The sequence below is a fragment of the Pelodiscus sinensis genome, chromosome 8 (assembly GCF_052426305.1).
Source record: "Pelodiscus sinensis isolate ZL-2025 chromosome 8, ASM5242630v1, whole genome shotgun sequence".
Lineage (NCBI taxonomy): Eukaryota > Metazoa > Chordata > Testudines > Trionychidae > Pelodiscus > Pelodiscus sinensis.
This window is the reverse complement of record NC_143059.1, coordinates 50,443,223-50,459,155: the sequence shown is the minus strand read 5'-3', so window position 1 is coordinate 50,459,155 and position 15,933 is coordinate 50,443,223. Positions and strand designations below refer to the sequence as shown.

The 15,933-nt window shown below is 40.2% G+C and overlaps 1 protein-coding gene across 8 annotated transcripts in view; it reads left to right on the top strand.

Moving 5' to 3' along the window:
• PTPRE (protein tyrosine phosphatase receptor type E) overlaps nt 1–15,933 on the top strand; it is a 263,311-nt gene that overhangs the window by 165,796 nt on the left and 81,582 nt on the right. For all 8 annotated transcript variants that reach the window (XM_075935266.2, XM_075935265.2, XM_075935272.2 and 5 more), the window contains one exon: nt 1,386–1,492. In XM_075935266.2, coding sequence (XP_075791381.1) covers nt 1,386–1,492 — 107 coding nt within the window. The remainder of the gene's footprint in view (nt 1–1,385; nt 1,493–15,933) is intronic.

Here is a 15,933-nt window from a genome sequence, read left to right as displayed (position 1 = left end):
AGAAATGGCTGTCCAGGGGGGTCCCTTTAAGGCCGCGTCTCAGCTAGCCTTAGGCAACAGAACCCAAAAGCAGCTGCTGACCTAATGCCCTGCCTGAACTGGTTCCGGGTGGCCTTAAATGTGAGAGAGCGTCCAATAAATGCAGACGCTATCTTTCGAAAAAGCACATCCCTTTTTCGTTGCGCTTTTGGCATCTGGACACGCTCTTTCGAAATAAGCTTGCAGTCTAGACGTAGCCTCAGTTACCCATCTCTTTCACTGGTTGACTGTGCCCTTTCCTCATGGTACTATATCCTATGGCAGTGCCCATGCCCTCTCCTATACCCACCTTGTCTCAGTGAACCACTGCCAGTGTCATCTCATCTTGGCCTCAGGGGCAAAGTGCAATCTGAAATGGTCACTCATCATTGGCAAGGGGCTGATCCTGCTGCCTTCCTGCACCCCTAGTATCCTCAGGCCTTGTCTCAGTCCCTGTAGCCTGGGAGTGGAATCAGGCCAGTTCCCCAGCTTCGCCTCCCCTCCCCAGCACTGCTCAATCTCAGGAAGCCTCTGTAGTTTCCTTGACAGCCTGATCCCTCCTTCTGCACAGCTGGAGCAAGTGTGTGCTCATCTGCATTCCAGGAGCCTTTATTTATACTACCCCAGCTGGTCCTGAATGTACTGCTATGTACCTAAGCTGCTGGCTCCATAGTCTCAGCTCTCTCCCAGGGCTGGGTTTAACACTTGTTTCACCTAGAGCAGGATGACTGCCCCCTACAAGCCATTAGATCATGTAGTTTGACCTCATATATAACATAAACTATTAAATTTTTGCCATTTACATGTGTATTTAGTTCAATAGCTCATGTTTGACTCAAATATATCTACTCTGAAAGACATCCAGTCTGGATTAGATGGCATTATGAGATGGAGACTCCACCATTTCCCATGGTAGTTTGCTCTAGGGGTTAAACATCCCCTCTGTTAAACATTTGTTTTTTTTCTTCTGACTTAGTCTAGCTTCAGCTTCTAGCCATTGGTTCTTGTTATGCTTTTGTCTGCTGAGATCCTGAGGATCTGTGCAATCCTTTGCTTACAGGGTCTGTGCTTCGTAGTACAGTAGCTTTTTATGTCTGATTATGGGGTAGCAAATGTCTTTGTAATTTTGAATACTAGCTAATAATTCTTTGGTTGAAATATTTTTAAATAATTTCTAATTTAATATATGTGCTTGATTGTTTTTTTCTCCTCCATCATAGATTAATATTAAACAGGACAACAGGAGAGAATAAAACATGTTTTAAATCTATTGTAGATCAGGAATGATTTTTTTTACCATGCTTTAAGAGGGAAAAAATTAATAATTTGCCTTTAAAATTTGTTTCCATATTATCTTTGCTTTGCAGAACCATCATGGAACAGTCCAATTCATTCTTGATTATTTGTATTAGTTTTCTACTTGTTGAAGCTTCAGCGCACAATGAAACTGCATCACCAAATAACACAACAACAGGTAAGGAAGCATTTAATTCTTTGGGTTAGTTATGGGTAAGACCCAATACTCTCAGACTCCTGAATGTTTCTCTGTTTTCTCTGATATACAGGCAGTCCCCGAGTTACATGGATCCGACTTACGTCGGATCCGCAGTTACGAACGGGGTTTGCTGCCCGTCTCCCTGGTCTGCTGGAGACCAGCAGACCAGGGAGACAGGAAGCAAAGCCTCTGAGGATGCCGGCAGCGGGACAGCCGCGGCGCGTCTGGGCTGTCCGCTGCCCGCGTGCTCCGCGGCTTTGCTCCACGTCTCCCCAGACCAGGGAGATGGGGAGCAAAGCCGGGGAGCACGCAGGCAGCGGACAGCCCAGACGCACCGCGGCTGTCCCGCTGCCGGCGTGTTCCGCGGCTTTGCTCCCCGTCTCTCTGGTCTGCTGGAGACCAACAGATCAGGGAGACGGGGAGCAAAGCGGAGCAAAGCCGTGGAGCACGCGGACAGCCCAGACGCGCCGCGGCTATCCCGCTACCGGCGTGCTCCGCAGCTTTGCTCCACTTTGCTCCCCGTCTCCCTGGTCTGCTGGACACCAGCAGACCAGGGAGACGGGGAGCAAAGCCGCGGAGCATGCAGGCAGCAGGAAAGCCGCGGCGCGTCTGGGCTGTCCGGCTGCCCCAGTGCTCCGCGGCTTTTCTCCGGACGCCTGTGGTACAGCAGTTGAGGCGCTGCCGGTTGGTCCCGTAGCGCCGCTCTGGGCGTTACGGGACCAACCCGGCAGCGCCCCAGCTGCTCTGCCCTAGGTGTCCTGATTCAGCCACTGCTGGTCAGTTTCAGCAGCGGCTAAATCAGGACGTCTGGGGCAGAGCAGCTTGGGTGCTGCTGGGTTGGTCCAGTAGCACCGAGGAACGGCGCTACTGGAGCAACCCAGCAGCACCCAAGCTGCTCTGCCCCAGGCGTCCCCAAGTCAGCCGCTGCTGAAACTGACCAGCGCTGACTACAGGAAGCCCGAGGCAGAGTTGCTCTGCCCTGGGCTTCCTGGAATAAGCCGCTGATCAGTTTCAGCAGCAGCTGACTTGGGGACGCCTGTGGTTTTTAAGATGAATCTGTATGTAAGAATTGGCGTCCAGATTCAGCCTGTTGAAACTGATCAGCAGCTGATTCCAGGAAGCCCGGGGCAGAGCAACTCTGCCTGGGGCTTCCTGTAGTCAGCCGCTGGTCAGTTTCAGCAGCGGCTAAATCTGGATTCCAGTTCCGACTTACATACAGATTCAACTTCAGAACAAACCTACAGTCCCTATCTTGTACGTAACCCGGGGACTGCCTGTACTCTCACACATCCTTTTTTTTAATTGGCGGGAGAGGAACTTTTTATTAGGACAAAGTTTTTCTTGTATATGTACTTTGAATGAAAGCTTTTCCATTACAAGGACAGACCATATTTCACTAGTCCACAATTCCATAGGAAAGAAGTCACATTTTTCTAATAGTGTGAAATCAAAGTCTTACTGCTAATAATAAAAAATAAGTCTTAGAGGGTAGCAGTGTCAGTCTGTAACTTTTAAAACAATGAATAGTCCCTGTGGCACCTTTAGAGACTAACAAATGAGACTAATAGATGAGTTCCAACTTATCTGATGAAGTGGGTTTTATCCACGAAAAAGCTCATGATTCTGTATGTATTTTTGTTAGTCTCTAAGGTGCCACAGGACTATTTATTGTTAATAAAAATAACTTAATTTTGTCATTCTGTTTAAAACATAGATCCTTTTCTAGAGCATTAAGTAAGCAGGTCAAGGGAGCTATAAGAAGCTGGCATTTTATCATGAGATGAATCTCTTTAATAATTTCCTTCCAAAATAAATATATTTGGACATGATTTTTTACAATTTGAGTTTTAACAGTTAAAGCTTTAACTTTTCAATCTATTGTCAATCAGTTGTTGTCAATCCTGCTATGTGTCACTCCTTCATAATTTTGCATAACCGTGAAAATTTTATTTAAAAAAAATAAAAAAATGTACTTAAAAAGAAACATTGCTATCTATTGACATTTAAAAAAAATAAAATTGAATTCTTCTAAGCCTATCCTTTAACCCAGCTGATTGCATTTTTTAATTTGTGAATAATAATAAAATAACAATAAGCCATATTTAGTGAAAATAGTGCCCTCCGCTTTATAGGATTATACAAAAATATAGAACTCGCGCTTTGCCATTTGTTTCCATGTGTACTTTAATAGTGCATCCTGCCATGTTGTTAATGTATGTTAATGTAATGTCAGAGATACCAAAAAGGATACACAGGAAAAAAAATAGTACTTGTGATAGGAAATTAATCTTTACCAAGGCTACCTATCAGCCAAGAAATGTCATATGTATTCCATTTCTCCATGCCTTTTATTATTTTACTCCACAGTGGAAGGTAATTTATCTTAAAAAGATTTTTTTTTCTTTCTACATACAAGGGTTCTTAAACTGGGAGTTGTATCCTTTAGGGAGTCAGGGGCAGGGAGGGGTATGTGACTATATGTCTCTCTGTTAGCTAAGTCTTCTGTGAAGTCTGTAGTAGTAAGTCTGCCATGAAAAGTGATCCTAAGAAGGGGTAGCACTCAGAGGCTTGCTCTGTAAAAGGGGTAGTCAGTTAAAAAAAAAAGGTTTGAAAAGCAATGTTTACAGTATTTATTCCTAAATATTTGAAAGATTTCTTTATCCATTTTAGTTTATGTAGCTGGCAACAGTTTGTTTTGATGCTTTCAGAAGTATTAATTCCTAAAATTTCAGATTTCTCTGTTGGATACCAAAGTTCTGAATAACAGGAAGATGCAACAGATAGATGTTGAACATAATGGAGAGAGGACAAGGGTTACAGCATTAGCAGCACAAGGTTGCTTTTCTTAACAAAGTGTCAGCTGAAGTTTGGAGGTGGTGGGGATTGTAGATCTTCATAGTTTTTTATTTAAAAAATAAGTTGAAAGAGAGAAGGATGTTTAGTATACACACCATTTAAGAAGATCACAAGTTATTTACTTAAAATGTCTACTCTGCTGTATATTTAAACAGTCTTTAAACAAGATATTAGAGGGGTAGCCGTGTTAGTCTGAATCTGCAAAAGCGACGAGGAGTCCTGTGGCACCTTATAGACTAACTGAAGTGTAGGAGCATAAGCTTTCGTGGGCAAAGACCCACTTCGTCAGATGCATGTAGTGGAAATTTCCAGAGGCAGGAATAAATATGCAGGCCAGGATCAGGCTGGAGATGATGAGGTGGATCCAATCAAGGAGGATGAGGCCCACTTCTAGCAGCTGATCTGGAGGTGTGAATTCCAAGAGAGCAGAAGCTGCTTTTGTAGTTAGCGAGCCATTCACAGTCTTTGTTTAATCCAGAGTTGATTGTGTCAAACTTAAAGATGAACTGTAGCTCAGCAGTTTCTCTTTGAAGTCTGGTCCTGAAGTTTTTTTGCTGCAGGATGGCTACTTTTAGATCTGCAATTGTGTGTCCAGGAAGATTGAAGTGTTCCCCTACAGGTTTTTGTATGTTGCCATTCCTAATATCAGATTTGTGTCCATTGATTCTTTTACGTAGGGACTGTCCAGTTTGGCCGATGTATATAGCAGTGGGGCATTGTTGGCACATGATGGCATATATTACGTTGGTAGATGTGCAGGAGAATGTACCAGTGACAGTATGGCTGATCTGGTTAGGTCCTGTGATGGTGTTGCTGGTGTATATATGTGGGCAGAGTTGGCACTGAGGTTTGTTGCAAGGATTGGTTCCTGAGTTCGAGTTATTATGGTGCGTTGTGTAGTTGCTGGTGAGAATATGCTTCAGGTTGGCGGGTTGTCTGTGGGCAAGGACCGGCCTACCTCCCAAGGTCTGTGAAAGCGAGGGATCGTTGTCCAGGATGGGTTGTAGATCACTAATGATGCGTTGGAGAGGTTTTAGCTGGGGACTGTAGGTGATGGCCAGTGGTGTTCTGTTGGTTTCTTTCTTGGGCTTGTCCCGTAGCAGGAGGCTTCTGGGTACACGTCTGGCTCTGTTGATCTGTCTCCTCACTTCCTCGTGTGGGTGTATCGCAGTTTACAGAAGGCTTGTTGAAGATCTTGTAGGTGTAGGTCTCTGAGGGGTTGGAGCATATGCGGTTGTACCTCAGTGCTTAGCTGTAAACAATGGACACAATCAACTCTGGATTAAACAAAGACTGTGAATGGCTCGCTAACTACAAAAGCAGCTTCTGCTCTCTTGGAATTCACACCTCCAGATCAGCTGCTAGAAGTGGGCCTCATCCTCCTTGATTGGATCCACCTCGTCATCTCCAGCCTGATCCTGGCCTGCATATTTATTCCTGCCTCTGGAAATTTCCACTACATGCATCTGACGAAGTGGGTCTTTGCCCACGAAAGCTTATGCTCCTACACTTCAGTTAGTCTATAAGGTGCCACAGGACTCCTCGTCGCTTTTTTAAACAAGATAGATTATATGTTACTACTACTTATATGGCATCCCTATTTTTGGAGCCCATTCTGTACAGGTCTCTGCTAACCTCCTTTTGCTACACTTAGGATAACACATTGTCCTTCTACAATCTTTTTCTGCTTCATGTTTTTCTGCCATCAAGTTTTCCTCACAGTGCCTATAAACATGTATCCCTTGATGAACTTTGTAAAATGTGCTCTACAAATTGAATCATTCTTTTTATAAGATTTCTAAGTAAAATTTGCTGAGTTCCAGGCCTTTCCAGAATTTTTCATTGGGTACTTGGTCTATCCTTGATATTTTAATAATTATTCTATCATTTGATTGTTTTAATGTTCATGTTCACATCCACAATATAAGCTTTTAAGAGTCAGAATTCAAATGTATCCCTTCTGATCATATGTTTTTTCTTACAGAATGTCTCCTTTATTCTTTTTATTTTGGTGCCGACTTCAGCATCCAGTCATCCATCTTTTGAAATGCTTTCTAAGTAATAGTAATTTCTCATTTAACGTATAGCTGTGGTGTTCGCTGGAATCTTGTGTTTTCCCACGATCCTTTCATACCACCATGGTTTTTGTCTTAGCCACATTCAGCTGTAGATCCTATTCTTTCTGAAGTCTTTTTAGGGTTCGAGCCTCACCCTCAACGTGGACCTGGCACCCTTGGGACATAGGAAGGATAAGGGGGCCATGGAGGTTGGGGGGGGTCCTCCAGTGGCACAGTAGATAAGGTACCTGCCTTCACAGCCAGAGGTCAAGGGCTGAAGCCCCATCCTGGCACCCCTGGGACATAGGAAAGATAAGGGAGGCCCTGAAGGCACAGAGGCTGGGGGCTCCTCCAGTGGAGGAGTGGACTAGGGGATACAACACTTGCCTGAGGAGGGCAGGGTTGTGGGTTGAAGTCTCAGCCCCACTCCCACTCAGCAGCTCAAACCCTACCCACCCTAGGAGTGACCAGACAGACAACACAGCATAAGGGACCCACCAAAGGTGGGTGAGGTGGGCTCTTTTGCATTAGTCAAAAGAATGTCATCTGCATAGTGAATGTTATGCACCCATTTTTCATTAATCTTAATACCTTCTTCTGTTTCTTTGATTAATTTGATCAAACACTTCCTATAAAAGTTGAATCCAGTTGATGGCATTATATAACCTTGTCTCACTCTTCTTTTAATCCCTATTAGGTTTTTATTTTCTTCTCCCATTATAATCACTTTCATAATTGTTTTATTACTCAATGCTCATATCCATCCATCCCTACAGATCTTAATATATTAAACAATTTGGAGTAGTTGATTCTGTCATGCTTTTTGAAAGTCAGTGAAACACAAGTGTAATGTTTTCCCCATTTCAATTACTCTTTCTAATAAGAGGTTCAAGTTAATAATGCTGTTTATTGTGCCCTTTCAGTTTGTAGCTATATTATTTTTCACTTACTTTCTTCTCAGTCTTTCCTTGTATTCAGTCTTGAACAACTCTCAAAAGTTGTGATGCTGTATTTTTTTTACAATTCAGAATGTTTTGGAGGACGGGGTATGCAGTGAAGCTGTAAAATCTGGCAGTCCTCCTGTCTCAAACACATTCTTCATAATCTCTGTCCAAGCTTTCAAGCGTTCATTCCCTATGCCAGTATTCCATCCAGACCTAGTGCTTTTCCTTTTCAGTTGGTCTTTGTTTTAATTATTGATCTGAAATGCTTTTTCTTGGTAATGACTTCAAAGTTTCATCCTATATAGAATTTGGCTTTCTGTAACTTGTTTTGGTATAATGTTCAATCTCAATACCAATTTTTCTGTACCTAGAGGTGATTGTGATAAAATCAATTTGGTTTTAATATACTCCTTATGGTGATTCCTTTATGTGCCTTGTGCTTTCTTTTTTTGCTAAAAATAGGTATTGGAAATAATGAGGTCATGGATCTCACATAATTCTACGAGTCTTTTTGCTTTGTCATTTCTTTCATGAAGGTCAAATGGGTCTACTGCCACAGACATTATTTAGAATTGCCACTCCCCCCTCCCCACAACTGATTTTTTGTTGCATCTTCCATGTTTTCATGTGTGTTCTCTGAAAACATTATCTAGCAGGGATGTAAAAGTTTAACTGGTTAGCCTCACTCTTAATGGGTGAGGCTTATCAGTTCCGGTTAGCCAGTAGGGGCTGGAGCAGCTCTCCACCCACTATGGGCAGGGGGCTGCTCCAGACCCATGAGGCCTGCTGGAGAAACCACTGTCTGTGGCTCCCCGGTACAGGTTACACATTGGTTCCTCGAGAGAGTGCGAGCAAGGACTGTTGGCCCTACTCTCAGGCTATGTCTACACTATGGGGGTTTTCTCGGATACCAGAGGTATCCCAGAAAAACTCCACCCATGTCCAAGGAACGCATATGCTCTTCAGGTTTTTGGGGGTTTTTTTGCCACGAGGAGGGCTCTTCCGAAAGAGGAGGCTTTTCCAATATTTGGCCCAGTGTAGATGGGCCAAATGTTGGAAAAGCCTCTTCCTAAAAAACTATCGGAAAAAGTTACGCAAATTGCGCAGCGCAATTTGCGTACCTTTTTCCGGTAGATCAGTGTAGTGTAGACATAACCACAGGGAGCCAGCTGCAGAGTCCATAGCAAAATCTCTTCCTCAAGAACGGGACTGGCAGAAGCCTTTGCTAGCACCGTTCCTGTGGAGGCTTCTCTCTGGGCTCTGCAGTATAAAACTTATTTAAGCTTTATACTGCAGAGCCCCACAGCCCATGTAAGCATGTAACTACTATGATTTTTAGAGGTTGCACAGTTACCATTTTAACCACATTTTATGACAGTAACTATAAGAAATTTAAGTTACTTTCATCCCTGGAGTGAACCAAGATGAGCCAGAAAAAAATAGGATAACAATAAACCTTACAGAAAAGACATAAATGGAGAAATTTGGAGTAGTGCTCTGTTTTGGCTTAAGATTTGAAAACTAGAAGAAAATGTTATTGTAAAGCACATTGACTATAGCTTTTTTTTTTAATCATAGCAAATAATAAGAATTTGTAGAGATAACGGGGGGGGGGGGGGGAAGCATGTAATGTAATTCCCATTTTAAAAAATACTAAAAAAATTAAATAGAAAAAAATTTAACAATACCTTTTTTTAAGAAATCCAAAATAAAAATTAACTTCCTAAAATAACACTGTATTTTTGAAAAAGGCAACATTTAAATAAAGAATTACATTTTCCTTTTATTTTAAAAAAACGTAATTGAACAACCCCAGATGAATGTACTAGTGGGTTATAAAGGAAAGTATAACGTCTGTAAGGTAATGCAGAATGTTCCCGTGAAGAAAAATTATGCAAAACATGTATTTTTTTTTCTTGGCAATTTGAAGCAGTGATGTAAGCCTGCAGAGCTGCAATGTGTAAGATTATTTATGTCAAGCAGTTATTCTGTTTCTGGGGACACAGAGGGTAACTGGTATAGCTTCAGTACTCTTTACTTGTGTCATGTCATCTTACAGACCACAGAGAGACACATATGCCTGATAGCAAAGATTAGGTTGAAAGAGGAACTCATTTTTCCTTTTCCACTTGCTTAAACATACTCAGGTAGATTCACTGTAGAATTAAGTACATTTGACCAGTCCTGCCCCCATTTCCGATGTTGGCATCTGTCCCAGTTTTCATTCATGTCTTCCACCACCAGTTTGCAGAACATTAGAAGAGATTCTTCTACTCCCTTTTCCCTATGAAATTATGAGTTTTTGCAGCATTACAATGAATTACTTTGGGAGATTGCATGTCAGCTTGTGTGACTGGCTCACAAATGTGACAACCTAATACTGTGAGAAGAACTCATAGCATTGTTTCACAACCAGTTTGCTCACAAAAGAATTTAACTAATGGATGTAATTTTATTGCAACAAAGCTTTGCATGAAATAAGGTTGAAATCTCCCAAAATCTTGAATCCTCTGAGAAAACACGAGGGAAGTTTTTTTTTTTTTAATTTCTCATGCCAATGTGTGTTTTTAGTTCCAATTTTTAGTTCCTACAGCTATTCAGAGATAATATTGAAAATAATTAGGTGCAGTAGTTTTAAATAGATAAAAGAGGCCAGTTTCAATGGTGCACCCTGGCTTACTTTCCGCTGTCCTGATTTGCATGTTTTATATTAAGGGCACGTCTAGACTTGCTTTCACTTTCGAAAGAAGATATGCAAATTCATGCCAAACTTGCATATCTTCTTCCGATCACTTTTTCAAATGAGGTTCTTTTGAAAAAGAAAGTAGTCTAGATGCAATTCTTTTGAGAGAAAAAACCCTTTTCCAAAAGAACCGTGTAAACCTCTTTTTTTTTTTAGGAAGAACGGTAATTTCAAAAAAGGTTTTTTTTCTCAAAAGAACCACATGTAGACTACTTTCTTTTTTGAAAGAACCTCTTTTGAAAAAGTGATCGGAAGAAGATAGGCAAATTTGGCATGAATTTTCATATCTTTCGAAAGTGAAAGCAAGTAAGTCTAGACGTGCCATGACAAATAGCGACCTAGTTGTATGTAAATAATGTATTGTAGTCTAGTTATAGGAACTGTATTAATTACATTTGCAGAGTGAAAACACTCTAAACTCAGAAAATGACAAACACAGTTAAATATGGAAAAGCTGTAAACTTTATTGTAATCTGAAATGTGATTAAAAAAACCCCTCTTCATAACATCGAACAATTTTGGCTCAATCTTAAAAGAGAAGTTCCTCGACTGAGAACAAATCTGCATAATTTGAGCCAGAAAAGTAGATGAATTAAAAAGTTAACAAGCACCGGTGACCTCTTGTGAAATTGTACTGGTATACGTTGCCCCAGCATTAATTATTAAGTCCCTTGCATCTGTCAGGCAGTTTGCATTCTGCTTCTGTTGCTTAAATAAGCTAATCATAATAGACTCATAGGTTGGCATTCAAAATATCATTAGTGGGCTCTGTGTTAGTATACACTGAAATAGGTACAGCAGTTCACACTTCAGAGCTGTCCCCATCAGTACCATGCACTCCCCCCCCAACATTTTGTCTATCTATCAACTGTCTCTCACCACGTAGCTGGATTGGCAGCTCTAGACAGCAGAGGCTTTGCTCTCATTATAAAGTAAGTACAGTGTCTAGCACCAGGAGGAGGGGTTTGAGGGCCTGGGACAAATCAGTCCCCCCTAGCTTGGAGCCCTCACTGCATTGGCGGTTGGTCTGGAAGTGATAGATTTCCCTTCCAGGACTCACTGCCCTGACCAATAGCACCAGTCTGCAGGGACTCCTGAAGAGTGGGAGCTGAAGCGATCGCCTTCACCCATAGGACAGCTCTGCCTAGCAGAGTGGGATGCTGATTCCAGGCTTGGCCCTGTAGATGTTACTGTAATACAAATAAACTTAGTAATCTTTTTTATTTCTTAAGAACATGGTATTGAAACCAAAAGAGCTCACTAGGGTAATTACATCAGCTTAGATACATTGTATCACACCTTACATTTAACTGTTAATGTATTGCCTGTAATCTGTCTTTAGAGCTAAGGAAGACCTATCACATTACTGTTCTTTACTATTAATATAGTTTAATTATAGTTACTATTAATTTAGGTATATCTGACCCATTACAGAACATATAAAATCCTGGAGTGAATTGGAGCCTCCTAGAACTCAGTGGCAAAACACTCATTCATCTGAGGCCAGGATTTTACTCCATTCCCTACTTCAATCTAGTGTACAATCCTTGGTAAGGTGATTATTCTCAGCCCCAAAGAGACCAGTTTTTCAGAGATCAGCCTTGCTGTGATAACCAACTTGCATATGGAAATAGAGAGCCCCTATGGAGGATGCTAAGAAGCAAGTATAAACTTTGCAGGCACACAAGATTTACCAGTTCTAAGGAGTGTTTCAATAGGTCTTCATGATATTCTTTCTTGCCTGTCTTACCTGCTTTGGCGAGGAGTGAAATAGTTACGAAGGCTGGCATTTAAAATATCATTAGTGGGATCTGTGTTAGTATACACTGAAATATGTACAGCAGTTAACACTTCAGAGCTGTCCTTCAGGCTATCTGAAATCTCAGGTAGACATCATTTGATTGGTTTTACTTGGATCAAATTTTGAGTGTCTCCCCCCTCCCCCCAATCTTAACAGATGGTGACTGGTATTTTGTTTTAAATGAAAGCTGGGTAGATTCCAGAAAAAAATAGAGATCCCTGTTTGTGCTAATGCCCACCCTCAAATGGCACACCCTGTTGTCTGGGAAATGAGGGTTATAGGATCAGCCCTTTTTTGCTTTAGGGCAGCTGAACATAAAATTGATAAGTCAACTGGCATTTCTGAAATAGCCCAGTAATTAATTATAGGAAATGGGAAAGAGAAGTGGCTTGATAAATTGGTATCACTTTTTTATTTTATTTTAACTGATTTGGAGTTACATTTCTTAACCATATTATTAAAATTGGAAGAGACAGTTTGTCTAAAGAGACACTATTCATCTGCAGAGTTCATCACACTTAAATTCAATATAATTCTGAATAAATGTGGATAAAAGAAAACATATCTTCAATGTTTTAATTAACTCTTATATTAAATGATACAAGCAAGATGTGTCGTACAAACTAAATTGGATTTTTAAGAAATATCAAGGCCCTCTTTATTTAAATACAAATTAAGTACATATGTATAGAAAAAATGAATATTGATAGACAAAAAATGTATATGCTGCAGAAATGCTTTCCTGTATAAAGAGCCATGTTAATAAGATTATGCACTTATCTCTTGCTTTCAATAACCATTGAACTGTGCAATAAATAATTTTTAATCCAAAAATAAAGATTACTTGTTCCAGTGCCAAATATTCTCCATTTGAAGAGATTATTCTTACAGAAGGATAATAACAATTCAGTTCAGTCCCGCTGTCCTTCTGTGTATTTGCAAATTTGATGAAGGATCCAAAGTCACTATGAAAAGAGTATGCTAGTTTTGCTGCATATCAGTATTCCATATATATAGCCATATTAAAATGTGCACTCTATTTGACAATAATTGAGTATCTCTTCTGTCAGCATTGTTGTTTGCTGGAGTCATAGCATCCCGTGAAATGTAATACTATGCAATGAGCCAAAACTAACCTAATTAATATTTTATTTATTTTACTGATTTGTAATTACATTTCATATGTGTCTGTCTATTGTTCTGAGCACCTCCAAAGTAAATCAAAGCTTATGCTATCAAATACAATTCAACAAATATAATAAGCTACTTATACAGGTTGAAACTCTCTAGTCCAGCACCCTCGGCTGGTGCCATACCACATCTGGTGCCATACCACGTAAGGACAATATTGTCTAGTGGCATTACCAACACTTCAGTTGCTTTTTGGGCTCTTACGAGACATTTAGGGATAAATTAGAGCTAAATAACAGCACAGAACAACAAACTTTATGGGACTGCAGGAAACTTGACCACACCCATGATAAGTGCTGGATGGTTGTTGCCAGACCAGAGAGTGTTGGACTAGAGAGCTTCAGCTTGCATTATTGAAATATTAACTCAATGACCCATAATACTCCAAGTGCTCCTCAGTCAGGGTATGTCAACACTAGAAATTCTGTCACTGTAGTGACAGAAGTTTGGCAATAATGTAAATACACTATGGAATGGGTTTAAAAGCCATTTTCACTGGTTAGTCTTTCATACTAATCAACAATTATCCATCAGTTTTCTCTGGTGCTATTACGTGTGTGTGTGTGTGTGTGTGTGTGTGTGTGTGTGTGTGTGTGTGTGTAAAATATATGGATCCAGTTACATTGGATTATGTTCAGAATTAGACCCATAGACCCAAACATCCCTCCTTATTTTAGAAACAGTCCTGCTCTTTTCATGTAAGAAAATGAGGCACAGTCAGAAATACAGCATCATTAGAAGAGGTGCTGAGACTAACTATTGAATATTTGTAAAGACAGTGCAGGAAAATCCTGGGCCTTTCAATGAAACACACTTTCAGACTTAATATTTTTTTTAAAAACCCAGATTTTTAACAATAACTTTTAGTTCTATTTCAGTAGCACCTAGGAGCCTAGTTGTGAACCAGCACTCCATTTTGTTAGATATTGTCCAGACACAGAACAAGTCTTTTTGTTGTTTCTTTATTCTTCCTCATTTCCTTCAGACTTTCTACATTGGTGTGTTATCCATCAGTGGGTTTTCTGATATCTTGTTTCACTGTAGTTTCTTTCTTCGTGCTTTCTTCTTTGTTCCCTCTGGGGGTTTTTTCCTTTCATTTTCATATTTATCAGTTTGACTCCTTGTTTTGTGTGTGTGTGTGTGTTCATGTTCCTCATTACAGTCAGTCACTGCAGAAAAGCCTGAACAAGTTGCTTTCAAAACACTGTTGATCCACCCCCTCAAATGTAGGTCGACAGACTTTATTTCAGGCTACAGGACTGTGCCATTGGCATACATTGGCACACAGTAGTCTTGATTCTCACTCCACAAGTTCAGTCATACCTCAGGTAAATAGTCATATGGCTTTTAAAGAAGAAGAGTTTGCTGCATGAGAATGAAGTAAATAAGCTTCAGTATGCAGCATAACTACACGTTGTCCATGCTTACCTGTCTCCATTACACTAAAGAACAAGGGGTCCTGTTGCACCTTAAAGACTAATAGATTTATTTTGGCGCACGCTATTATGGGTTTTTGCTCATGAAAGCTGATGCCCAAATAAATCTATTATTTTCTAAGGTGCCAGAGGACTTCTTTTTGTTTTTGAGGATACAGACTAATGTGGCTAACGTCTGATACCTATCACACTCAAGGTGATTCTCAGAACATGGAGTAAAGATCTATTTTTATTGAGCTAACATACATTTTTAAAGATAAGCATACTAAAACAGAGTTACTACATAGAGGAGTCAATCCTAGTGAATCATTCATTGTGGTCACTGTGGATTCAAGCAGAAGGGAAGCATCTGTAGTGCTTTTTACAGCACACAGGAAATTGGCCTGAATTAGCTTTTAACTTAACTTTTTTGAATTACTAGCTTTTAACATAAAGCTCAAGGTTTAGCAGCCAACTTTATTTATATATATAGGAAAAGGACGGTATATATCTTTATTACAGATTAGTGCATTAAATTTGTTAAATTCATATATGAATTTAACAACAATTTAATGCACTAATCTGTAATACAGATATATACCATCCTTTTCCTGACAGGGTAAAAACCATTGTATAATAAAATGTTAATATCAGCAGGCAGACAAATTTGGGTCTTTAAAAAAAACTCAAATATTCTATTTTAGCACTTTTCTCAATTTTTTTTTGTCCTGCCTCAGAAATTATTTACACTTTACAACATTTTAATTTCAAACACATAGGATGTTTTGTAAATGTGTGTTAAAGAATAAAGATCGTTGCTCCTTTTTTGACAGAATGATCTGCCAAATATCAGGGTTCAGTGAGTTGCTCATTATCAGGAGAAATTGATAGTGGAGTCCAGTATCTATAATGCTCCAAACCTCTTTCAGCCAACACTTAAAAGCTTTCTCTCTAAGCTTTTTCCCAGGGTCACCCTGCTTTTTTATTTGGTGCTTCCTTACTGCCTTCTGTCTCTTAACCTGCTGGTGTCTTTCCTGTGTGTGTGCACTTCCCCCTCACCTTTTCTTTTATTTTCTTTTCTTTCTACCTCTTCAACTCCTGTCTTCTAAAATACATAGTGAAGCCTTTCTGTCACCTGGTTCAAGTTTCTGAGAGGCCCAAAGGGCTTTTGTTTTAGGCCAGTTATATGTGCCTGTGTTCTGGTTGGAGTCCCTTGTTGTTTCAGCTGTCTGGTTCCATAAAAGCTCTTACTGCCTTCTTATAAAATTCTTAAATTAAAGGTAGCATTTAACCCCCTCCTCCAGTTCCAGAAAGATTTAACCCAGCCCATAACCATTCTATTTTACAAGCATTGGGTTGGTGTCACTTGGTGTCCATCCTTATAAAACAGATTAACTAAATTTCGACACATAG